Source organism: Chiloscyllium plagiosum, unplaced genomic scaffold (genome assembly GCF_037043375.1).
Source record: "Chiloscyllium plagiosum isolate Xiang-an unplaced genomic scaffold, Cpla_swu_hap1 HiC_scaffold_9, whole genome shotgun sequence".
Classification (NCBI taxonomy): Eukaryota; Metazoa; Chordata; class Chondrichthyes; order Orectolobiformes; family Hemiscylliidae; genus Chiloscyllium; species Chiloscyllium plagiosum.
In genome coordinates, this window is record NW_028270147.1 from 45,810,577 (window position 1) to 45,836,369 (window position 25,793).

Below are 25,793 nucleotides of genomic sequence, written 5' to 3' on the forward strand. Positions count from 1 at the left end.
TGAAATTGGTTCTGTTTCTATACAACAGTTCACCTCTGCTTGAAGTGCACATTGTGGGGTGGAGGGAGGAAGCAGAGTGAGGGAAAAGATTCATTGTGAGATATTTCTCAAAAGGTACAAATCTTAGTACAGTACAAGATTTTTCCCTGAAATCACTAGTATAAAAAAAGTCACAAGTTTATACAAGAATAGTTTTTATTGCTGTTGATTTAATGTGATAAATATTTAATATACTATGCAATGTTTTTTTTATTAGGAAACCATTTATTTGTAATCAGTTTCTAAAGTGCACATTTGTCTACTGCCAATAGAAAAAAAGACAGCATTTCATCTAAATGTACAGTGATTCTGTATATTTGTCTCTTATGCAAGATAAAACCATATTTCCATTCAAAGAATAATATACAGTTGAAGGAAATAGGCTGGACTAAAAGATAACACCTACTTGCTAAGTTAAAGCCAATGCTACAATTCTTTTTCAATTAAGGGCATGTTCATTTCCCTTGTATTAACTACTCGATTGTTTCTAAATGCAGGAAAACAAATATACAGAGTATTTTTGGTTTTTAAATAACCACATTTTATATTCACATACAGGAATTCATTTGACCAAGATTCTGCTTCATTCCAGCACCCAGGATACCTTTCTATAATAGAAGCAGTTTCTTTTTAGATCTTAAACACTAATCCCTGTATATATGAACAGTTATTACCTGAGGTGCTCATGCACCAGCAAATATAATTAATACAGTTGATACCAAATGCAGTATGGCTGAGAAAGTCATTGAAAGGTCTTACTTTTAAACTATACATTTACTTTTATTTCATGGCTAGAGATTACCACAATATTCCCATAATGTGGCATACAAGGCATAAGTTAAGTGCTTCAAAACTTTAGACATACATACATACATTATATACAAACCAGAGATTAACTGCTGATTGTGTAAGGAAAATAGTGATATTGAGGTCAGTGAGTATTGGTGTCACCAATGCATTCTCATACTGTCCTCATGTGATGTAGTGTCACTGATACGTTCAGTTTACTTCAACTTGAAAACCATTAAAAATCCTCAAAGAATGATGGATAGGCTGTCAATCCAGGCAATGTAAACTAGTAGCTGAAACTCAATTTTTCATGCTTCAGTACAGTATCAGTCCAACAATGGATCAGGTCCACCATTTTTGGAGGAATGAAAGGCAGGTACCCTGTCCTACATTACATTAATCAAAATGATCCATGGTGCATAGTAGATTCAGCAATAATGGAGCACCAATTTAATTTTAATCATAAGTTTAAAGTGCAAATGTCTTTAATCATGGAGGAAAGAACACCAGTGAGAAGAAAAATGTGTTTCATGTTCTAAGAGAAGCTCTCCAAAATGTAAAAGATAAGCTCCATTACAACTGACCCTTCACTCAGCTGACAAGCTCCACCATGGATTACTGGGACTAAAGCATTGTCCAGATCATTCATGTACTGTGAAGGAAGGGGCTGTCCATTACTACCAGCTTGATAGCCAACCTGAATAAGTAAATGAAAATTTATGAAAGTAGACTGAATATATGGTTAAGAATAAATATTCTATTCTACTTGAATGAATATCAGTGAAAAAATGTATTTTAACAACTGCAATTAGAGTAAGGCATGTAAAAAAGGTTTCTGAAACTATCGTTTGACATTCATGATTGCTCAGATTCCTTTTGCCCTGAAGCCATAATTATGAACCTCCATTAAAATGTTGAATCCAGCAAAATGGATTCCTCAAACTCTGCCACCCAATTTTGAATATACTTTCCCCTTTTTCCATCTCATTTGTTCTGACGATGCCACTTCCCACACAGGTCCTCAAATGGCCACTTTTTTCCTCAACCAAGAACTTTAAATCCTTCTTGTGCAGATAGAGGCCACTCAAGTCTGTGCTAACCGCTGCCAGCATACCATCCCACTCTCGCTAGTGATCAACAGGGCCCTTAGCCTGCCCAACCCAACTACTGCACTTGTCCTCACCTGTTCCCTTCCCTCCCACAACAATGATCCCACAGGATTGTAACTCACTATTTCCATCATCTCTGACAGGCTGCCACAACCAGATACATTCTCCTCCCTCCTTTGTCAGCATTCTGCAGAAATTGTTAACTCTGCTGCATTCTTCCTCTATTTCCAATAGCTCGCAATCACAGAAGGTGCAATACCTTGTCTATTTACCTCCTTGCTGCTCACCAGCCAAGGCCCCAGATATATCTTCCAGGTGAAGCAGCAATTTATCTGCACTCTAATCTAATGTAGCTGCTTTTCACACAGACTACTTCTACACTAGGAGATGAAACACAAGCTGGGTGACTACTTTGCAGGTCTACTGTCCACAAAAATGACCCCAAACTTCCAGTAGCCTGCCACTTCAACACACTATGTTCCATGCCACTACTTGTATCTCTCCCACATCCAGTCCTACAAATGACATGGGTTGCTTTTAGTACAGCTCACCCATTTATCACTTGTCTTTATCTACCTTCCATTACCTTGTTTACTTCCTCTCTCTGGGCTCCACTTATCCAGTCATCTCTCTCTTCCCCTAACTGTTTCCTAGCTACTAAGAGTTTTGATGAAGAGTCACTAGACCCAAAACATAAACTACTTTCTTCCTAGAGAAGCTGCCAGATCTGCTCAGTTTCTCCAACAATTTCTGTTTCTGGTTAAGAGAGGCAACACAAAACTAAATGCCTTAATTACTTCCCTCTACCCCTAAAATCATGACAAGATCAAAAGCATTAATAATAATCTACACAATTTTTTGTTCAAGTTCATGCATCTGTAAGAAAAGTCTAACTTTTTGAGAACTGAAGATGAAATATTAATCCAAGCTTAGTTTGCCTGGATGCAGGATTTAGTTTTAGGTACCTGGTCTGAATCAAGCGTAACACGAAGACCCAGTTTTGCCTTTCCATCCTCTTTCAGCAGCTTAAGATGAGGGCAGAGTGCCAAGCAAAATGCCTTAGCCACATTCTCTGTAAGTTTGCTATGATCAGCTGGGTCACTAAGACCACTGGGCTGGTCCTCACTCTGCAGGAAGAACACCTTAAAAAAAAATGATTAGTTCATATAAAGTTATTAAACTCAAACCACGATTGGAATTAATAAATTATCAAAAATGTTTCTATATAGAACCTTTGCAATAATGTTGTACCATTAAGTGTTGACATCAAACCACATTAGGAGAATAATGACAAACAACCAAAAGCTTTAATGAAAATAACAGGTTTTAAAAGACCTCAAAAAAAAGTGAATGTGTGCCAGGCAAGTGTAGAAAGAAAATTTTAAAAGCTTAGTACCAAAGTAGCTGAACATACAACCAACTGTAATGTGCAAGCAACCAGAACTGGAGGCGTATAGACACCTATAAGGGCTCAAGGAGATTACAGAGAGATAGTGAGGGATCATACCATGGTTGAATTTGAATACAAGGATGAATGTTTTATTAGTAATTCACCTCCAAGAAAGTCAAATATCTATAAACAATTTACCTATGATATCAGGCAAATACTATTCTCACCAAATAAGTGAGATACAAAAGACATTTAAAAACAAAGTTTCATTTCTCAACTATGATGAATGCTTTTCCGATGTGCTCAGGCTTCAATTACTATAGCTCTTGCATCATATTCTAGAAATTAATGCCTTAAATGACACATCAGGAGAACATAAATGGAAGTAGGAGAAGGCGATATGGCTGGTCAAGCGTGCTACAGTATATAACATGATCATGGTTAATCTTGGATTTCAATTGCACTTTTATCCCCGCTTCCCTTTATTATTTGAATCCCCCGAGAGTACGTATATCCATTCATCTCGGCCTTAAATATATTTCATTCAGAACCTTCTAGATAGGAGGGATCTAAACATCCATAACCCTTTGCGTGAAGACATTTCTCACGTTGTTTCCAAGTACCTTATCCTGAAACTGTACCACTTAAAAATCTGAAGACAAATTTCACACATCTTGAATGGGCAACCATCAAATATCCACCCCCTCCCCCCAAAGATATGGTTTCCATCCCAAGATGTTCACGAAGTTAACACAAAACAAACATACTGATCAGAAACAACATATTTTGTTACCTCTGTCCACCTAATGACTTTGCCATTTGTTTTGAATTCTGACCCATGAAATATCTTCACACTTGAAATTTCATCCATGGATTTTCCATCAATCGGACTGACAACACTACAAAATTAAAATCAAAAAGCTCAAAATAACTGCAATGATAATTTAGTACATTACAAATCCAGATTATTAATGCCTTTAACATAAAGCTTCATTTTGCCAAAAGCCTGTCTTATTTTGAAAATAAGCATCTCCTATAGATTATTCACAGGGCTGTTCCTATACAGCACAGAAAAACCACACTAGAACTGCACTAAAACTGAAGAAATAGATGAGAGCATCAGCCAAAAGTGACATGCAAATATAACATTATACTCGAGTAGCCAATTCCATGTATTACCATTTTTAAGCATTAATGTCTCTAACTTCCCATTTTCATAAAGTAAAAGCTGCAAAATAGGACAAGGAGCATGAAGGCAACCCAAAAGTTGCTTAAAATCATCACTTACACAAGGCCAAGCACTTAAACATATTGCCCAAAATATTCCAGAAAATGAGAAAAATAGTGCTCATTGCTCTTCAGAGTAATTAAGTGCCTATTGAATTGAATTTGAATTAAATTTATTGTCACGTGTACCGAGGCACAGTGAAAAGCTTTGTCATGTGAGCAATACATGCAGATTACGTAGTTAAACAGCACAGATAAGTAAATAGCAGCAAAACACAAACACAGGTAGAGGCAAATGCTAAGAGGTTGCGAGTCCATTCAGTATTCTAACAACAGTCAGGTAGAAACTGTTTCGAAACCGGCTGGTGCAGGTATTCAGGCTTCTATACCTTCTCCCAGACGTAGAGGTTGTAGAAAAGCACTGCCAGGGTGTGATGGATCTTTGAGAATGCTGGTGGCCATTGCAGTCATTGATATTACACCCAACTACTGTACACAATTAAGTAATAATTCTCACATTAAAAAAGTAATAGAACTAAATAGCATTTCAAAAAAATAAGTTTCCCTTCCTGCATTTATTTACCCTTTATTGATATTTTTATCATCTTCTGCCCACTGTATGTGAACATGTTCTTGTGGTTCTTCTACATCAGTTTTGCCACATGTTATAGTAAAATCTTTCATCTCTCGCAGTGCCTGTCGCAAAGAATCCATTGTTTCAGCTGAGATCTGTACCATCATACCGTCTGAAAATACAGCATTCAAATAACATTCATTTACAGCAAAACCAAAATAAATTTTACATTTTTCTTCATCTAATGTACAACAGTCCAGTAATAAAACTGCAATCTATTCAAAAAGTGTTAAGCGATTTATAAACCATCAAGATTTATTTACCAGGACAATAATGCTATAAATTGTTAATCCCAACTCAAATGATATTCATTAGATCCTTGGGTAAACTAACATTGGATAATATTCGACAAATACAGTAAGGTCAGATATTTTTGTTCTTTCAACTCCGAAGTCACACACCAGCTTAAAGTCCAGCAGGTTTATTTGAAATCACAAGTTTGCAGAGTGACATCACCTGACGAAGGTACAGTGCTCCGAAAGCTGCTGATTTCAAATAAAGCTGGTGTTGTGACTTCTGACCTTGTCCAACCCAGTCCAACACCAGCACATCCATATTTTGTTTTATTCATTCATGAGATGAGGGCATCACTGGCTAGGTCAGCATACCTAATTACCCAGAAGGCAGTTAAGAATCGACCACATTGCTGTAGGTCTGGAGTCACATGTAGGCCACGCCAGGTAGGGAAGATAGATTTCCTTTCCTGAAGGACAGCAGTGAACCAGATGGGTCTTTCGAACAATTAGCAATAGTTTCACGGTCATCAGTAGATTCTTAATTCCAGATTATTTTTTATTAAATTCAAATTCCACCATCTGCCATGACAGGATTTGAATCCAGGTTGCCAGAATATTAGTTGAGTTTTGGACTAATAATCTAGCGATAATACCACCAGGCCACTGCCTCCCCATTTTAAGTGCATATCCTGGATCTACACATGACACACCAGTGCTTCAGCACAATTGCTGGAAATACTGCATCTTTATAATGGAGGTGTGAAACTCAAAAGAAGTGTACCCAAAACTGAACCTGATAAGACTGAATGGATAGAATTGACAGTTCTCACACTTTTAGATTGTTCGTTATTATTACCTTCTACAATGCTAGACTTGGCCAAGTAGCCAGAAGATGATTTCAAAGCACCACTGAACACAAAAAAGCTGGCTCCCGTTACTGCAAAACAGAATTATGAAAAAAAAACTGTCATGCTAACTGTTTTGTGCTATATACATTGACTGTTATCAAGAGTTATGCAAGGACTGCTATATTTTTGCAGCCTCTACTTGATAAATGAATATATTTAAAATACTTGTAGTAATTTCATACAAAGCAAAGCAATGCATGCAGACACAAAAATGAAATACTGGAACAATTTTTTTGGTTAAGTAAGAACTAGGCAACTTCACATACACTTACCCTTCCTGGGCTGGTTGTGAATACTGATGGCCTGGGTTTGGTAATTCCCATCATCATTCTGAACACACACCAAGTGCGAATCTGCCTTCTCATTGAAGCAAGCTCCGAACGCTAACACATGCTCATTGGATTTGTTCATCGCTTTCATCATCTTAATTCGTTTGACCCCATGACAAGGAGAAAGTTAAAAATAACAACTGTTGAAAGAATTAGAAGTACTACAAACTCCATTACAACCTGCACAAATTCCAAATTAATATGCAATCTAAAAACTTTCCTTTTAAAATTCTTTCAGGAAATGTCAATATCTCTGGCTAGACCAGCATTTATTGTTCATCTCTAATTGCAAAAGGGTGTTGGTCTGGAGTCACATGTAGGCCAAATCAGCCAAGAATGACGGATTTCCTTCCACCAAATTAGTGAGCCAAATGGGGCTTTCCAACAATCAGCAATGGTTTGATTGTTATTAAACCTTTAATTCCAGATACTCTCTATCATCTGTCATGGCAGGGTTGGGTTAAAAGTCTAATTACTAGGTCATTGCCTCCCTGCAATAGACAAAGTAGATTTTAAGAACATATAAAACTATTAATGCTAAGCTTTAGGATAAATTTCAAAAAACAGCTGGATGTTTTATTATGTATATAATTTTATGAAATTGACAAGGACGTAGTTTCCGGCACGAAAATATATTGGCTCGTACTGAGATTCTTAACCAATTAAGTAAATCTTGATATGCTGAATACGTAATGCAACATAGTGTCTTGGGTGGAAACAACATTTCATCATTAACCATCTTAAGTGGGACTTGGTGCAATTCTGCTTTCTCACCACAACATGCTGCATTAGTTTTAATTGTAACTAAGCATATTCCAGAACAAAACACCCAACTAGCACCTGCCTCCCATTTAAAACACTAGCTCCTTGCTTTTATTTAGACTAATCAAAGATTTACTCAAGACAAATTCAAAATCATAGTCTACTTGGCTATAATAGATGTTATCTTATTTTGTTCAGCTGTACATTTTATTTCGCAACTGATGTTAAGCAGTAGCTATGTTTATCAATACCAAATATTACCTGCCAAGTATCTGAATGTTATCCCTTGCTACTTAGTTTTCTCATCGACTAACTTTCATAACTCATTACTGGGAATGATAATTTCAGCAAAAATAAAACAGCATTCATTTTAGCTACTGGTTACATGGCACTTCAATTCGTGCCTTTACACATATGAAATCTAGAAAAACACTGCCCCAAATTGCTATTATAAATAGCATTATCCAGTGATTTAATAATATGTACAAAACTTCAAATATTTTATACAAATCCTTGACACCAGCATTGATCACAGGAGATTCAAGAGTTTCAAAATGAAATACAAGGGCATAACATGCACCTTTGATAACAGTTTTGAGAAATAGAAAACTGGGTTCTTTTACACTGGAACAGAGCTTTTGGATTTAGTGGAATTAACCATTTCATAGATCAATCCGAACTGCAATGTGATCATTTAATTAAAATAAACTTGCAACACTGATCACATAATATATGAAGAGTGAGCTGTGATTTTTTTGCTTCGCCATCATAATCAGTCCTTTACTTTGGCCCAGAAATTGGTAATGTGTGATTTTCCTCCTCCTTTAGTACTAGATTTCATTGATTTGTGCAAAGTGTCAGTCAGAATGAACTACTCTTTGTTTAAAGTGAGAGATCCTTCAAGTGCAGTTGGTGTCTTGTAATCTCTAGTTGCAAATGATAACATATTATAAATTAAGTTTCAAGATGTAAACCAAAGCCTAATATTTGGGACTAAATCAAAACAGAATGGCTGAACGTTCCCCAAAAATGTTCCATTACATTGTCAGTCACTCTTAAATTCTCAGAAATACATTGTAGTATTGGTTTTTAAATATGATTTCTTGCAGATGCTAAAAAAACTTTGAGAAGCATCATCATAACAATGTAGGCTTACTCCACGTTCCATATTTATTTACTTGTTTAATATTTTCTTCAAATGAATGTCTGCATTAGTAGGTGGGCTCTCCTGGAAGTCCCTGTTCAGTTGTGATCATGTTTGTCATTGTGAAAAGGGCCATTATTCACAGTTCTTCAATGTTTTTAATAAAAATGAATAAATATTAAATGAAAACAGTCACCCAAAATGGGGCTCGTGACATTAAAAATCCCATTGGCTACTAAATAAGCCAGCTGTCAAAAACCTTCCGAACATGTTTCAAAAAACTTAAACCTGCAGGAAATTCACAAAGTCACTATTTCTATTTTGTATGTGTGTAGTACATGGCAAATTTAACAAGTTTATCCCCATAATGAAAAGGTAATGTAATGTTTTACAACCAGCCCATGCTGCTCCTGCAACCAAGACATCAGTTGTACCACACCAGCTGCCACATGCATGCTAACTTCACTGATACCCTTCTTGTCAACAGGAGTGACAGTGTTAGAATTATAGACTCTATTGTTCTACACATTACTGAATAGTACCAGAGAGTGATTATTTATGAAACAACATGGCAGCCTCATCCAGACACTACAGGACAGGCTGCAGTGGGGAGGTGAGATGAAGGCTGGGGTCTCAGTTGGAGTACAAAGGATGAATGCGGGAGCAGATGTGGGAGGCTTGCATTGGAAGCAAAAGGACAACAAAATGAACTACTTTCATTCTGTTCTGTCAACTACTTTATAGCCAGGCAGCACCACGTTTAGACAGACAGTTGTTTCCATCACTTGAGAATAATGCCAGCTTCCTTCCTGCTCTGTTCATAGGAAATCCACCCGCAGTACTGTAGATTAGACGATCCCAGAATGAAATACTTAATGCATCCTTCCAAGGAAACCTGGTACTTTCCTATGGAAAGCATCAGATTCATTTCACAGGTCGGCGCAACATTGAGGGCCGAAGGGTCGGTACTGCGCTATAATGTTGTGTGTTCTGTGAATTAGCTGCCTCTTAACAGGCCTCATGTTATCTGCACTATCCAGAATACCATTTGAAATTTATAAAAGTTTCATTGCCTTACTGGCCATAAGTGCTGAATTGAACATGAACGCTGAACACAGAAGGGCAAATAGTTAACTTCAGCAGGTTCTGCAGAACAAGTATTAGAATTATTTCCAATATCCTTTGGATTTATAAAAGTAGAATAAGTAGTAATCCAGATATGGTACCTCATTGTATCGATTACTGGGTATGTTGATACAAGTTTTCCTCACTTCCATGTTCACAACAAGCCCCTGCACAACAGGTAACTTATACTGGTAATTCCTGAAATCCTGAATAGAGAGCTTTATTTAAGTACAATATATTAATATATTAAGTGTATTTCTGAACAAAAGTTTGTAAATAAGATTTACACGAGAAAAAATCCATAAATAACAATATTGCCAAGGTGTCATTAAATGCTACAAATAGTATTTAATGAAATCAATATTTAAAAGTACAAAAATCCTTCTGAAAAGTATAACTTTACAACCTTTGAGAAGAAGTCCTTATGAGTATAAAATCCAAAAGATAACATCTGGCTTTCAGAAATGCAGACTGCCTTAATTTCAGTGACCAGCAACTGACTTGCAGCAAATGACAAATAACAATTAGCGCACTGAATTTGCTCTGGAATCTTAAGACAAAACATTTCTCTTTTCACTAAACACAGAGGAAAGAGGGTTAACCATGTCCACATACAACTGGTGCTCTAAAACCAATTTGAATTTTGTAAAATTCAAATTATCAAAAGGTACTATGGTAATAATTTTTTCAGTAAATTAGTCCTAGAATTTTGTTCATAATGACTACTGTAACATATCTTACAAGAGAAGAAACCAAGAATATGCCCACGAACAACTTACTGCAAGTAGGTTCATAATTGTATGTCCTGTTTCTCCAAACAGAGGCTTACGAAAGCGCACACTGAACAATGGACATGGATAATCTGCAAAATAAAGTACTCATCAGAAGATGCTGCTCCAATTGTTGCCCAAATCGGCTTATAAATCTGTGTTAACTTACTCACATCTATATTCTGCTCCAAGACGTAGCATAAGACGGATGGGGAAAACTTTAGCCCACGGAGTTTCCCATTTCTGAATTAGAATTCCAAATAGGTAAGGTGGGTTTGGAAGTATCAGATCCTGCATTGACTGAAAAGTAGCAGTAACATACAAAAATCCACCATGTTCTCTACTGCCAAGAAAACTCTGGGTGAAGAAGGAATGACCCAAGTCTCCCACAACATTACCTATAAACAGAACAAATGTGAAGTTGTAAACTGAATAAATATTTACTAAAAAAATTTGAAGTTGCATCTATGTACAAATAGTGTAAATACAAAAGCAGTGTACAGATTTTCAATATTAAGTTGTGTGTAATTAGCATAATTAGACAAAATGACTGTCAAATTATATTATGCACTAGACAAATAATTTCCAACGCAGATCACATTCTTTGGTACTTGCCCTGGCACAAAATTCAGGTTATTATAAATCATTGCATTAGGAGCAGTGTGTCCAAGTCATTTGATTATACCTGCCAGAGCATCCTGATAAAGCTGTATGCAATGACTGAAGACGTCCTTCGGGATGCATTTCTCATCAGGTAAACATTGCAAGAGGATGATGATCTCTGCCTGCCCTACAGCATGCATTCCCTTGGTGGTGAAGGACCAACACTTCCTGTTTACATCTGAGAAAACACTTTGCATTAACTTTTCCAATAAGGTACTTTAATAATTTGGTGCTTTTTATCAAATGCACTTTACAAATTTTCAACAAAGTTAAATTACAAGAAATATGTACTAGTTTTAAAAAAGGAGAAAGGGAGGACTGCAGATGCTGGAGATCAGAGCTGAAAAATGTGTTGCTGGAAAAGCGCAGCAGGTCAGGCAGCATCCAAGGAGCAGGAGAATCGACGTTTCGGGCATAAGCCCTTCTTTCCTGAGTTATTCTATATTTTTCAGATCAGTCTAATTTTATGCTCAACTGAAAGTGACTGTGGTTGCTAAGTAAAGGTGCATACAATTGTAATCATTTTGTGATTCTGTTCTACCTTCAATTATTTGTTATGCTTTGAGGTTAGTTTAGTTCAGGTGGCCAGACAGCTAGTTTACAATGCAGAATGATGCCAACGGTGTGGGTTCAATTCCTGCACTGACTGAGGTTATTGCAAAGGACTCTCCTTCTAAAATTCCCTCCTCACCTGAGGGCCGTGACCCAACATCAATCTTGGAGGGATATACTTGCTTTAGAAGTAGTTGAGAGAAAATTAATTAGGTTGATTTCAATTGTTAAACCAACACCAGTCGTCTCTCTCTCCAATGAGAGCACAGCCCAATGAATTTACCTTTACTTCAAGGAATCTATGCATTTGCACATTCAAAATACATTTTAAGAAGCACATGAATATGGACAAAATAGGTTCATTTCAGAGCAAAGATAAATGCAGAAAAAGCATTGAAACAGCCTAAATCTGCCAAACTTCTAATCAGTTTTCCGTCAAGAACACGTGTTTAACACGATTTTCAGAATTTAAAGTGAAATTCAAGCTGAGAAAAAGAAAACTTAAATCTGTGCATAGGTGGTGGTCCAAAGGCACCAAAAATCTGCTGCCTCTTAGGCTAGCTTTTTGATCTCCACTAAAAGATGGAATCAATTCTTTATTTTATCATTTAATTAAACCCTAAATAGAGCGAGAGGTATCCATACTTTAGTTCACATACCATGTGAACTTTAAGTCCAATCAACCTTTAAAGTCCAGGTAACTCAGTCCCTTTTGCACCTTTTTTTTTTAAGTCTGTTGTCTTGATTAGTTTAAATTTTGTGTACTGCAATTCTGAAGGATTACTTTTATCACAGTTCACTCATTGGCATGTCAACTCAAAATAAAACAAGTTTTGTTCTATTTAGTAATTATTTAAATTGATAGAGACCGTAGAATGTTGCAGAGGTTTTAGTCTCCTTAATCTTGGGAGGGATATACTTGTTATAGAAGCGGTTCAGAGAAAGTTCATTAGGTTGATTCCAAAGATAGAGTACATGTTGTGATAGAAAAAATGAACAAGTTGGAATATAATTAATTGATGTTTAAAACAGTGAGACGTAATTGACTTCAAAACAAGACTTTTTTTTGCAGGGGGATGCAGGTAGAAAAATGGAGTTGAAGCCACAATCTCAATCAATGGACAGAACAGTCTATTCCTACACTCCAGCTCCTAATTCTTATGATCTTATGTTGACAATTGAAATGTGGATTTCCAATTTTGTGTAGTAGTAAAGGTTTTAAAGTGCACAGAAAAAAACTCAGATTCAGAACTTCATCTCAATTTATTTAATGGGCTTATTGATTTAGGTTTGAATTTTAAATTTTTAGTTGAAAAGTTGATTTCTGTTAAAAAAAGATTTAATCATGAGAGAAACGATATTACTTACAGTTGACCAGTTTGACCATAACAAGCAAGTTAGCATTTAATACAAAAACTAGAGGGTCAGGGCCTCCTTCTTCCAATTGTAGCATGAGAGAGAGCTGAGAGGGCTGTTCCTCTACTGCATAATCTAGCACAAAAAAATTGTAAAAACTTAAAATCAGTTCCCTCATAAATATTAGAGTTTCACACAGTTAATCAAAATAACTGAGTTCAGAAACTTCTAGATGGTATTTCTCCTTCTCCCCGCCCAGCCACCTCCTGCCCCCACCCCACCGCAGCACAAGATAAATTGATTCTATTAAATATGAAAACACAACAATAGCATCTATACATTAAAGCTTAGACAACTGTTTTAAACTTTTGAAACTATGCTGCAATGGTTGCATGATTCTGTGTCAACAGCCAGCAATTTCAATTCAACCCATCTGCCTTTCCCCATTGCCCAGTAAATGCTTTTCGGTCAGTCCCTTTTAAAAGCCACTATTTAATCTGCCTTCACACTCAGCATGCACTGAATCTTATATTTTTTGGCTCAATATGAATTGTGCCAAGATTTCTGGAAGGGTTTTGAAGCATCATGTGAATGATTCATCTCAGCCTCATCTATTTGGTCCCCTACATCATAGATGGTAGTCTGTAGTCAATTTGATTCACTACAAGTGACATCAAGCAATAGCTGAAGGCACTGGACACTGCAAAAGATCAAGAGTCCTGACAACATTCAACCAATATCGTACCAAAGACTTGCTCCAGAACTTTCCAAGCCCCTAGCCAAGCTGTTCCAGTACAGCTACAATACTGCCAACTACCTGAATGTGAAAATTGCCCAGTTATGTTGTATCCACAAAACAAAAAAGGACAAATCCATCTAGCCCAGCCAGTTACCGAATCAGAGTACTAGATCTTCAGTAGAATGAGCTATTGAGCAACATTTGCTTAGCAATAACGCACTCACTGGTGGGCTGTTTGGTTTCCCCCAGTACCACTAAACCCTTGACATCATTACAGTGTTGGTTCAGAGACAGACAAGAGAGCTAAACGTCACAATCAGAGTAAACATCCTTGACATCAAGGCTGTATTTGATCAAGGATGACATCAAGCAGCCCTAAAATCAAATGGTAACGAGGGGAAACACCACATCCTCAAACATTCATCCCTCCACCACCAACACAAGGTAGCAGCAGTTAAGTAGCATTAGTAAGTACCATCCAGTAGATACAGTACAGAATTCATCAAGGCTCCTTAAAAAGCTCCTTCTAAAATCACAATCCTTGAAAGATACGGACAGCAAACACATCAGAACACCACCAAGCCAGTGACCATTCATGTTCCTTCGAAGTCACTGGGTTAAAATATTGGAACTCCCTCCCTAATGACAATATGGATTTACCGACACAAAATGCTCTCTAGCAGCACAAGACAACAACTCACCACCATCTCAACAGGACCTTGGGATGGGCAATAAAATCTGGCCCAGCTAGCAAAGCCCATATCCCCTAAACAAAATCAATTTTTAAAAAAAAGCCTTTAGAAGTCCATTGAGACCATATTAACTATATTATGCACATCTGCTGCCTCAAAAGAAAAGTCGTAATCAAGTTGGTTGAACAAGATTCCTCCTTCAGAATCTGTACTGCTTTTAGCTATTTCACACTTGCCCAAGTTACAATTTTCTCTAGTCATCTGGCATCACTTCCATAGCTCAAAGATTGGATTATTATGCCCAGTATTTCCAAATTCCATCGTTACTTCTGTGTCCTCTGATGCATCCCATTCATTCCTAGTTACTTATCAACTTTAAACTACACTTTGTTTAAAAAAAAATTCCTCGTCTATATTTATTCAGTATTTTAACTACTTCATCCACCATGACTCCAGCAGCATATTCTTTGTAAAGATGCATGTAATGTAGTAATTTAACATTTTAGTCAACCCACTGCTCCTCAATGCACAGATCCCTTTCTGATCCCTATTCAACTCCACTCTCTTAATATCCTTTGTGCAATTATATTTTTCATAGAAATTTGGAAATTCTAACCAAATAGATCCAGTCTTTGATCCCTTAAAAATGTATTCTCTCTCCACCAATGCAATATTCTCAAAAATCAACACTGCCAACCATTCTTTCTTCCAACTGATCTTCCTTCAACACCAATTTGGTTGAAATTAAGAAAACAACAGATTTTTCATTAACCTGTGTAGATATTTTAGGTCACAAACTGATGGAAGAAATTCACTGATTGCAGAGAAGTCAAAAGAACTGTAGGGTAGTGCTAAAGGAGGACTTAAATTATCCTAATGTAGACTGGGATAAGAGTTCAGGAACAATCTGAACCAATCTGCCCTTTATAACAGTCAAGATAATTTTTTATACAATAATAACCAGGACAATATTTTAAAAGTTAGCAAGTGGACACATTGATAGAAAAGCAACTTTTACTATCTTAGGTCACTTGATAACATTTGTTTCCATTGTCCCACCTATATTCAAAACTCAAACAATGGTCAATTGGATTGTATATTACAATTCTAAATTTGCTTCAAATATCAGACTCCAAAAGCAAGAAGCTGATAATTGAAGAGCTGTTTGAATAATCAGACTTACCTCCTTTGACACCTGTGGAGATAAGAATAGGTGGGAGTCCATGTTCGGGAACCAAATTAATTGAACTTCCAACAGGACTGCCAATCTGAGCTGTACTGCCTGTCGTTGATGTAGTCATATTCTAAAAACAGAATAAAATTAAAAAGCTCAGACATTAAATGAATATTACTACAAACATTTTAAACAAGTCTACCTTCTTACATTGTGTACATAGGAAAACCATTTATAGAACTACCACTCCTGTAACTAGAGAAAAACAATAATGAATTACAAAAAACAACTTATCACTGTGGGCTTCATTGTGATGGTCAAAACTGAAGAAAATAAAGAAATATTGTATAGCTTTGGTAATTCAGAGGATCAGAGTACTGAAATTAATAAGCAATTTGTGAAGAAAGAGTTCTCTCCTCCTCATTCATCAAACATTAACTTAAAAAGAATGGTAACTGTATGAAAGAGATTGTGCCAAAGCACATCAACTTTGTTGAGAATGACTTTCTTTCTATCTTCAACTAAGAACATCCTCCAGAACTAAATCCAGTTTGTCAATATGGATAATTTTATAAGAGTCTCTTTGAAGGCAATTTTGACAGCAAAAATAAAAGCAAGCCACTGGTACTGATGCCAGAATTTACTGTTCTACAATATACAAATACTTGTAAGTAACACTTCAATTACACAGCAACATTTCATATTCATTTACAATTTCATCTATTGTCATTATCGCTTGATGTACATATACTACATGTAGTGTCTTCTGTAGGTATACATGGGCACAGCCATGTAAATGACTTGTTTTGATACAAGTTGTAGCAGTGAAGCTACAATTGCTAAGAACTTGCTGTTATTCCATAAACAGCACTAGAGATCTCCATCTTTCAAACACGTCCACAGACTCAGGAGATCTCAGGCAAAATCAAGATGGATCATTCAGAAAGGTACTGAACTCTGCCTCCTCACATTCCCAGCAAAGTATCTACAAGATTGAGGTATTGCAAACCTTAGCAATCCATCTACCCAGCCCTTCCTGCCCCTATGTGACAGCTTGGACATCACAAACCACACATGCCAGGCATTTCAGAACCCATCGAATTACAGTGGAAATAAGTCAGTCATTCGAGATCCAGAAGAACTGCCCAAGGAAGACTAAATACGAACAATTCAGATCAGATCCCCCAGTTCAAAACTGGACTTCAGACACGGTGGTGCATTTCTTCAGCAGAAGTAATTACGATCTGTAATTTCACAGCCAGGTACATCTCTCATTCCATCATGACCATTAAGCCAAATCAACCACAAGGCACAACAGCATGCAAGGGACAGCAATTGTTATTTCTAAATACCAAGTGCCAACCTGGCAAAACTACAAAATGGGATTACATGCATGGCATACAATGGAAGTGACATACCATACAGTACAGAGTTATGTAATCCACAAATATAACAAATAAATCAGCAGTCCTGTCACATCCAGTTGTGAATGGTGGAAAATTAGAACAATATTCAGAGGAGGTAACTAAATATTACCTTCTTCAATAACATAGTCCAGTACAGGATTACAAAAGACAAAGCTGAAGTGCCAAGCATTCACCTAACATTCCCACTAATCACCCTTAAAAAGCTGTACAAACATACTCTCAAAATTATGGGGCCAGCACTATTTATGGAAGGAATCGACACCACTGAACCTGAAAAGATATCCATATGAGACAAACTCAAATCTTATTATGTGAGCATAAATGGACATCTGAATCCTTTCTATTATATTACACCATGCCTATTAATCATTACGTTTCAGAGGAACATACACAATCTTATCTAGATTCCTGCATTAAGAGCAGGAAAGGACCATTAACCCCTTTAGCCGGCTTCACCATTCAATAAAGTCATGGCTAAACAGCTTGTGGCCTCAACTCCACATTTCCATCTCTCTGATAACATTTGACTGCCTCACTGATCAAGAATCTACCTACCTATACCTTAAACATATTCAATGATTCTGCTGCCATCAATCTCTGGGGAAGAGTGTTACAAAGACTCAAAACAAATCTTAATCTCAGTTGCAACTAGAACATCACACTTATATAAAAAAAAAACTGTCCCCTGGTTCTCATCTCTCCCACAAGCAGCAAGATAATTCCAGAATTCACCATCAAGTCCTCCCAAGATCTTGTCTCAGTAAGGGCAGCAGGTCAGGCAGCATCTAGGGAACAGGAGAATTGACGTTTTGGGCATTAGCCCTTCTTCAGGAATGAGGAAAGTTTGTCCAGCAGGCTAAGATAAAAGATAGGGAGGAGGGACTTGGGGGAGGGGCATCGGAAATGTGATAGGTGGAAAAAGGTCACGGTGAGGGTGATAGGACAGATTGGGGTGGGGGCGGAGAGGTCGGGAAGAAGATTGCAGGTTAGGGAGGCGGTGCTGAATTTGATGGATTTGACTGAGACAGGCTGGGGGGAGGGGAAATGAGGAAACTGGTGAAATCAGAGTTCATCCCTTGTGGTTGGAGGGTTCCTAGCCGGAAGATGAGGCGTTCTTCCTCCAACCGTCGTTTCGCTGTGGTCTGACGATGGAGGAGTCCAAAGACCTGCATATCCTTGGTGGAGTGGGAGGGGGAATTGAAATGTTGAGCTACAGGGTGGTTGGGTTGGTTGGTCCGGGTGTCCCAGAGGTGTTCTCTGAAACACTCCGCAAGTAGGCAGCCTGTCTCCCCAATATAGAGGAGGCCACATCGGGTACAGAGGATGCAATAGATGGTGTGTGTGGAGGTACAGGTGAATCTGTGGCGGATATGAAAGTTTCCTTTGGGGCCTTGGAGGGAGGTGAGAGGGGAGGTGTGGGCGCAAGTCTTGCACCTCCTGCGGTTGCAGGGGAAGGTGCCGGGAGTGGAGGTTGGGTTGGTGGGGGGTGTGGATCTGACGAGGGAGTCACGGAGGGAGTGGTCTTTACGGAATGCTCTGCCCCACCGAACTCATCTCCGCCTACCTTGACACCGTCCTGTCCCCCTTAGTCCAAGAACTCCCCACCTACGTTCGGGACACCACCCACGCCCTCCACCTGCTCCATGATTTGCTTCCCCGGTCCCCAACGCCTTATTTTCACCATGGACATCCAGTCCCTGTACACCTCCATCCCCTATCACGAAGGACTCGAAGCCCTCCGCTTCTTCCTTTCCCGCCGTACCGACCAGTACCCTTCCACCGACACCCTCCTTCGACTGACTGAACTGGTCCTCACCCTGAACAACTTCTCTTTCCAATCCTCCCACTTCCTCCAAACGAAAGGAGTAGCCATGGGCACCCGCATGGGCCCCAGCTATGCCTGCCTCTTCGTAGGATATGTGGAACAATCCATCTTCCGCAACTACACTGGCCCCACCCCCCACCTTTTCCTCCGCTACATCGATGACTGTATCGGCGCCGCCTCGTGCTCCCACGAGGAGGTGGAACAGTTCATCCACTTCACCAACACCTTCCACCCCGACCTCAAATTCACCTGGACAGTCTCCGATTCCTCCCTCCCCTTCCTCGACCTTTCTATTTCCATCTCAGGCGACCGGATCAACACGGACATCTACTACAAACCGACCGACTCCCACAGCTACCTGGACTACACCTCCTCCCATCCTGCCCCCTGCAAAAACGCCATCCCATTCTCCCAATTCCTTCGACTCCGCCGCATCTGCTCCCAGGAGGACCAGTTCCAAAAACGCACATCCCAGATGGCCTCCTTCTTCAAGGACCGCAATTTCCCCCCCGACATGATCGACGATGCCCTCCACCGCATCTCTTCCACTTCCCGATCCTCCGCCCTTGAACCCCGCCCCTCCAACCGCCACCAGGACAGAACCCCACTGGTCCTCACCTACCACCCCACTAACCTCCATGTACAGCGCATCATCCGCCGTCATTTCCGCCACCTCCAAACGGACCCCACCACCAAGGATATATTTCCCTCCCCTCCCCTATCAGCATTCCGTAAAGACCAATCCCTCCGTGACTCCCTCGTCAAATCCACATCCCCCACCAACCCAACCTCCACTCCCGGCACCTTCCCCTGCAACCGCAGGAGGTGCAAGACTTGCGCCCACACCTCCCATCTCACCTCCCTCCAAGGCCCCAAAGGAAACTTTCATATCCGCCACAGATTCACCTGTACCTCCACACACATCATCTATTGCATCCTCTGTACCTGATGTGGCCTCCTCTATATTGGGGAGACAGGCCGCCTACTTGCGGAGCGTTTCAGAGAACACCTCTGGGACACCCGGACCAACCAACCCAACCACCCTGTAGCTCAACATTTCAATTCCCCCTCCCACTCCACCAAGGATATGCAGGTCTTTGGACTCCTCCATCGTCAGACCACAGCGAAACGACGGTTGGAGGAAGAACGCCTCATCTTCTGGCTAGGAACCCTCCAACCACAAGGGATGAACTCGGATTTCACCAGTTTCCTCATTTCCCCTCCCCCAGCCTGTCTCAGTCAAATCCATCAAATTCAGCACCGCCTCCCTAACCTGCAATCTTCTTCCCAACCTCTCCGCCCCCACCCCAATCTGTCCTATCACCCTCACCTTGACCTTTTTCCACCTATCACATTTCCGACGCCCCTCCCCCAAGTCCCTCCTCCCTATCTTTTATCTTAGCCTGCTGGACAAACTTTCCTCATTCCTGAAGAAGGGCTAATGCCCGAAACGTCGATTCTCCTGTTCCCTAGATGCTGCCTGACCTGCTGCGCTTCTCCAGCAACACATTTCCATCTCTGATCTCCAGCATCTGCAGACCTCATTTTCTCTTGTCTCAGTAAGATCAACTTATATCCTTCAAAAAAGTTTAAATGGACAGAAGCGCATGCAACTCAATCTTTCCTCATAACATTTTACTACTTTCATAGGTTTACTCAACTGACAGCTTCGGTGAACAACTGCTAATGCATTTCTACCTTTCAAATAAAGGAGACCAAAATTGCACAGTACTTCCACAGATGTGATCTTGCCTGTACCCTGTATAACTGAAGCTAAATACCATTACTTTCATATTCCACTTCCCTTCCAATAAATGATAACATTCTGATCTTAAGGTAGTAGCCCTTGAAATAACGAATGATTGGTGACTATCTTTCAGGATTCGAGAGATTCTGGAACAGTTCCTATGTACTATACAATAGCTAATATAACCCCTCAACTTAAAAAAACGAATTAGAGAAATCAGGCAATTACAGGTTAGATAAACCGACATTGGTAAATGGGGAAAATGCTAGAGTCCATGAGAAAAGATATATTGGAAAGTAGTGACAGGATCAGACAGACACTATCAGCATGGATTTTCCAAAGGCTAAAAACATTATCACACTTGACAAATCAACTGGGATTTGGAATGGATATAACTAGCAACTTTGATATGAGAAGACAGTGGATCTGTTTTTTTTTTAAAAGACTTAAAAGGCAAAGGACCCACATAAAGACCAGCTTGTAAATTTCAAGCACATGGGACTGGATTTAAATTTACTGAATATAATTTACTGGATATAGAACTAAATTGGCAAACACGAAACAAACCTCAGGAACAAATGGGTGGCAGGCAGTGACTAGTGATATATCACAGGGATGAGTTTTTGGACGCCAGCTATTCACAATATTAATGATTTCAATCACAGATAAAAATGTTGCAATAAAAAATTTGCAGACAACACAATTGGATGAAAGGGTGAAGTGAGGAGAGGCTACAGTGTGATTTAGACGAGTTGAGAGAGTGAGGAAAATACATGGCAGATCAACTGTGTGAGGTCATCCACTTTGGTAGAAAGAAAGAGAAGACAGGTTATCTGACCAAGGAAAGACTGGGAAGGGGTGGTGCAATGACACCCAGGTTTTATACACCAGTTGCTAAAAGTAAACATGCAGTTGCAGCAGGAAGTGAAGGCAGCAAATGAAATGCTGGCTTTCATAGCGAGAGGAGTCGAGTACAGGTGTTGTCCCGTATCCCCCCCCACAGTCGAAGCAAAACACTCAGAGGGAGAAACAGTATAGTTTTACCTCCATCTTTTTTCGGCCCTGGAGGGAGAGAGAATGATCGCCCACGTGCACAAAGACACGAGTTCTTGGTCTTCTCTCTCGAACAGCAGTTTCTTAATGAATTACATAATCATTTTGCAGGGATGAACATCCAGACAACATACATATTGACCGTTACAATCAGCGAGTGTAGATAGTAGAGATTAAGCCATATGCTGTTACATAATGAATGTTCTTTACCTTAACTGGCTTCACATAATGAATACTTTTTACCTTGTTAAACTGACATTACATACTGAATGCTTCCAATATTGTTAAATGATTCTACATAATGAACCTTGTTAACACATTACCTTTGCTTCCAGCACCCCATTGTTAACTGCAATTCTTATCTGACCCGAGTCATGTTTAGCTGAACCTCATTTCACAAAACTCAGAACTTAACTTTTTCCCCTACCTGCTTATACCCTATACACATTCTCACAAGTGCATTGATATCTTGCTGCAATTGTATAGGGCCTTTAAGAGCCAACCTGGAGTACTGTGTGCAGGTTATTAGAGGATGGATGCTCAGGCTTTGGTGAAGGTGGAGTGAAGGATAATGAAGAGAAACTAAACCAGTTAGGATGATTCATTGGAGTTTAGAAGATTGAGGGGGGAAGTTCATAGAATCCTTTAAAATTCTAGACAATTTAAATCACGAAGTCCAAAACCAGGGATCACAGTCAAAAGATACAGGGTAGGCCATTTAGGACTGAGGAGAAATTTCTTCACATGGAGTGTTGGTCAGCCTGTGGAAGTCTGTACTAGTGTCCAAGGCCAAAACATTGGATGTTTTCAAAGAGTTAGACATAGGTCTTAAGGCTAAAGAGATGAAAGGAGGGAATAGGTACTGAGTTGCCTGAGCAACTTTCATATTGATGAATGTAGCAGGCTCGAAGGGCCAAATGATCTACACCTTCTCATTTTCTGTTTGTATGTTCGCCTTCTCAATTATTTGCTGTACCTGCACACCAACTTCATGTGATTTATGTACCAGAATATGTAGATCGCTATGTACCTTGGAATTCTGCACTGCTCTCCAGTCTAATAATATCCACTTTATCTATTCTTCCTGCCGAAGTGGATAAGTTCACATTTTTCCACTTAATAAATCAGCAACTTAACGTAGTACCAAAAATGGCAAAGTGATCAGTAATTGTACAAACCAAGAAAATTAAGGATTAATAACTAATTTCTGATTAAACATACTTTGAAGAATAAATTCATCTCAAAAGTATTTTTCTGCACATCCTTATATCGCATTGTTTCCAAACTGCTATATTTTGATGAGATTCTTACCTCAGAAGCTGTAGATTTGGTTACAGCTTCTTTTCCAGAATCATTTGATACTGCCAAAGGTCCTGTTGGTGGTGGTCCACTTGCTGACAATTTTGTTGCATCTGCAACTTCCCCATTAGGCAAGATTCCATCAGCAAACCAAACACGTCGTTGTTCCTTTGGCTGAGCCACTATGAAATATCAGTTAAAAATGAATGCAAGCCAGCACAGAAGGGGCAACAAAAAAAAGAGAAAATCATAAGCAAACACGCCAGTATCCTTGCACTCAACCTTCTTTGTGCTCTCAGGCTTATGTTTAAAATCAAGAGATAGCAATTACGTGCAAACGTTGAGCTAAGTGGTATATTATCTATTGACTATAAAACGATTACATTCAAAACACCCATTCATATAGCATATAAATTAACAAATTCTAATCACAATCTGATCAATAACTTTTTAAATCAAAAAAAGTAAATCAGCTACAGAAGGACAAATTAGCAATTTTCAATACTTATAGATGTTTACACATCAGGATGAACAAGAGAAGTGAACGAGAGAAGTGAACTAGAGAACCATTAAAAACGCTATGGTTCATATTAAAGTTATTTTCAGTGATCTGTTAGTTTTGTTCAATCAGCCAATTGTTGGGGATTTTTAAATAAGTTCATAAAGGGAAGATAAATCAGGTGGTAAAGAGTTTTGATTTTCATAGCAGATCTAACATTTATTAATATAAATGGATATATTCTCATCCCGATTTTAAACAATTTGGACTCAAAGGTGGAATGATTTCCTGCAGTGATCACACGATCTTGCAAAGTCCCAATTTGTAATAAGTTAAAACAAACAATTTTGCAAATCAGAAGGACATACCGCAACTTCAGATTCATTTGATGATAAATACAGTATGCAATTCTAGTTACCCTTAGAAAAGACAATTGAATAAATCAAAGCAAACACAAACTAAATAAATGGTTCAATAACAGACATGCTCACATTACCCAAGTCTCTTCTGAAAGCAAACAGCAGTGTTGTTCCAAATAATACTTATTCTGCTCCCTTTTCCAACAGAAGGCAACTTAAAGCAAATTTAAATTTGAACTTAATGAGAACACGCATCCATTATAACATTTTGATAACAGCACAGGAGGCCATTTAACCCATCATGCCCATGCCTGCTTTCTGTTAGAGCAATGTATCTAGTCCCATTCCCCAGCTACAGTTGCCCAATTTTTCTTGGGTATGCAGATTTCCAAACTCCATGTGATAGTGGCTTTCATATGCACTAACACACCAGCCAGTATGTGCAAAACTACAAGGCAGCTGCACAGCCACAGTTTTGAGTGTGTGTGACTTTCCAGCTCTTATCTTGCAACCCTGTAAATATTTCCTCTGCAGATACTTCTTCAATTCTCTTTGAAAGGTCTTAAATTATATTAGGTTCCATCACACACAGATAGCTTATTCCAAATAAGATATGTTTCCCTCATTTCATAATTTATTTCTTTTGCGAAAGACTTAGATTGACATTCTCAATCATAGAGACATAGAAAATAGGTGCAGGAGTAGGCCATTTGACCTTTCAAATGTGCACCACCATTCAATACAATCATGGCTGACCACGCAATTTCAGCATCCCATTCTCAATTTCTCTCCGTACCCCTCAATCCCTTCAGCCAAAAGGATCATGTCCGGCTCCCTCTTGAACATATCTAACAAACTAGCCCCAACATCTTTCTGTGGCAGAGAATTCCACAGTTTAACAACTGAGTGAAGAAAATCTTCCTTATCTCAGTCCTGAATGGCTTATCCCTTATTCTTAGATTATGACCCCTAATTCTGGACTTACCCAACATCAGGAACATTCTTCTCGCATCCAGCCTGTCCAGTCCCATCAAGATTTTATGTTTCTTGGAGATTTTGCACTGCCCCCCCCAATTCTTGTAAATTTCCTCACTGCCCGCTGCATCTGCAGGCCAACCTTCATTGACTGTTCCACCATGATATCCAAGTTTTGTGGCACCACACCTTTTCTTAAAATGCTACAATTCAGATAATAATCCGCCTTGGTTTTTGCCAGAGTGGAGAACTTCCTCCCATCAATGGAAATGATTTCTACTCATCTCCACCCAAACCCACATTTAGAGTCAGAGTCACAGATGTACAGTATGGAAACAGACCCTTCAGTCCAACTCGTCCATGCCGACCAGATAACGTAACCTAATCTAGTCGCATGTACCAGCACTTGGCTCATATCCCACCAAACCCTTCCTATTCATATACCCATCCAAATGCCTTTTAAAATGCTGTAATTGTACCAGCCTCCACCACTTCCTCTGGCAGCTCATTACATACATGCACCACGCTCTGAAAAAAATTGCCCCTTAGGTCCCTTCTATATCTTTTCCCTCTCACCCTAAACCTACGCCCTCTAGTTCTGGACTCCCCCGCTTCAGGTAAAAGACCTTGTCTGTTTATCCTATCCTCACCCCTCATGATTTTATAAACCTCTAAGGTCACCCCTCAAGCCTCTGATGCTCCAGGGAAAACAGCCTCAACCTATTCAGCCTCTCCCTATAACTCAAATCCTCCAACCCTGGTAACATGCTTGTAAATCTTTTCTGAACCCTTTCAAGTTTCACACCATCCATCCGCTGGGAAGGAGACCAGAATTGCACACAATATTCCAAAAGTGGCCTAAGCAATGTTCTGTACAGCCCACAACATGACCTCCCAACTCCTACACTCAATACTCTGACCAATAAAGGAAAGCATACAGAATGCCTTCTTCACTATCCTACCTGCAACTC

At 39.1% G+C, this 25,793-nt stretch overlaps 1 protein-coding gene across 4 annotated transcripts in view; it reads right to left on the reverse strand.

Moving 5' to 3' along the window:
- Nucleotides 1-79: 79 nt before the first annotated feature.
- Nucleotides 80-25,793, reverse strand: part of LOC122554333 (zinc finger FYVE domain-containing protein 9-like) — a 117,408-nt gene continuing 91,694 nt past the window's right edge. For 2 of the 4 annotated variants that reach the window (XM_043699190.2, XM_043699191.2), the window contains 13 exons: nucleotides 23,002-23,171; nucleotides 15,648-15,768; nucleotides 13,046-13,168; nucleotides 11,148-11,303; nucleotides 10,636-10,860; nucleotides 10,472-10,554; nucleotides 9,794-9,898; nucleotides 6,605-6,755; nucleotides 6,281-6,361; nucleotides 5,138-5,300; nucleotides 4,121-4,226; nucleotides 2,903-3,079; nucleotides 80-1,525 (listed from right to left, as the gene is read on the reverse strand). In XM_043699190.2, coding sequence (XP_043555125.1) covers nucleotides 1,364-1,525; nucleotides 2,903-3,079; nucleotides 4,121-4,226; nucleotides 5,138-5,300; nucleotides 6,281-6,361; nucleotides 6,605-6,755; nucleotides 9,794-9,898; nucleotides 10,472-10,554; nucleotides 10,636-10,860; nucleotides 11,148-11,303; nucleotides 13,046-13,168; nucleotides 15,648-15,768; nucleotides 23,002-23,171 — 1,823 coding nt within the window. In that variant the 3' untranslated portion in view covers nucleotides 80-1,363. The remainder of the gene's footprint in view (nucleotides 1,526-2,902; nucleotides 3,080-4,120; nucleotides 4,227-5,137; nucleotides 5,301-6,280; nucleotides 6,362-6,604; nucleotides 6,756-9,793; nucleotides 9,899-10,471; nucleotides 10,555-10,635; nucleotides 10,861-11,147; nucleotides 11,304-13,045; nucleotides 13,169-15,647; nucleotides 15,769-23,001; nucleotides 23,172-25,793) is intronic. The other 2 variants (XM_087990600.1, XM_087990599.1) reach the window with 1 other exon arrangement.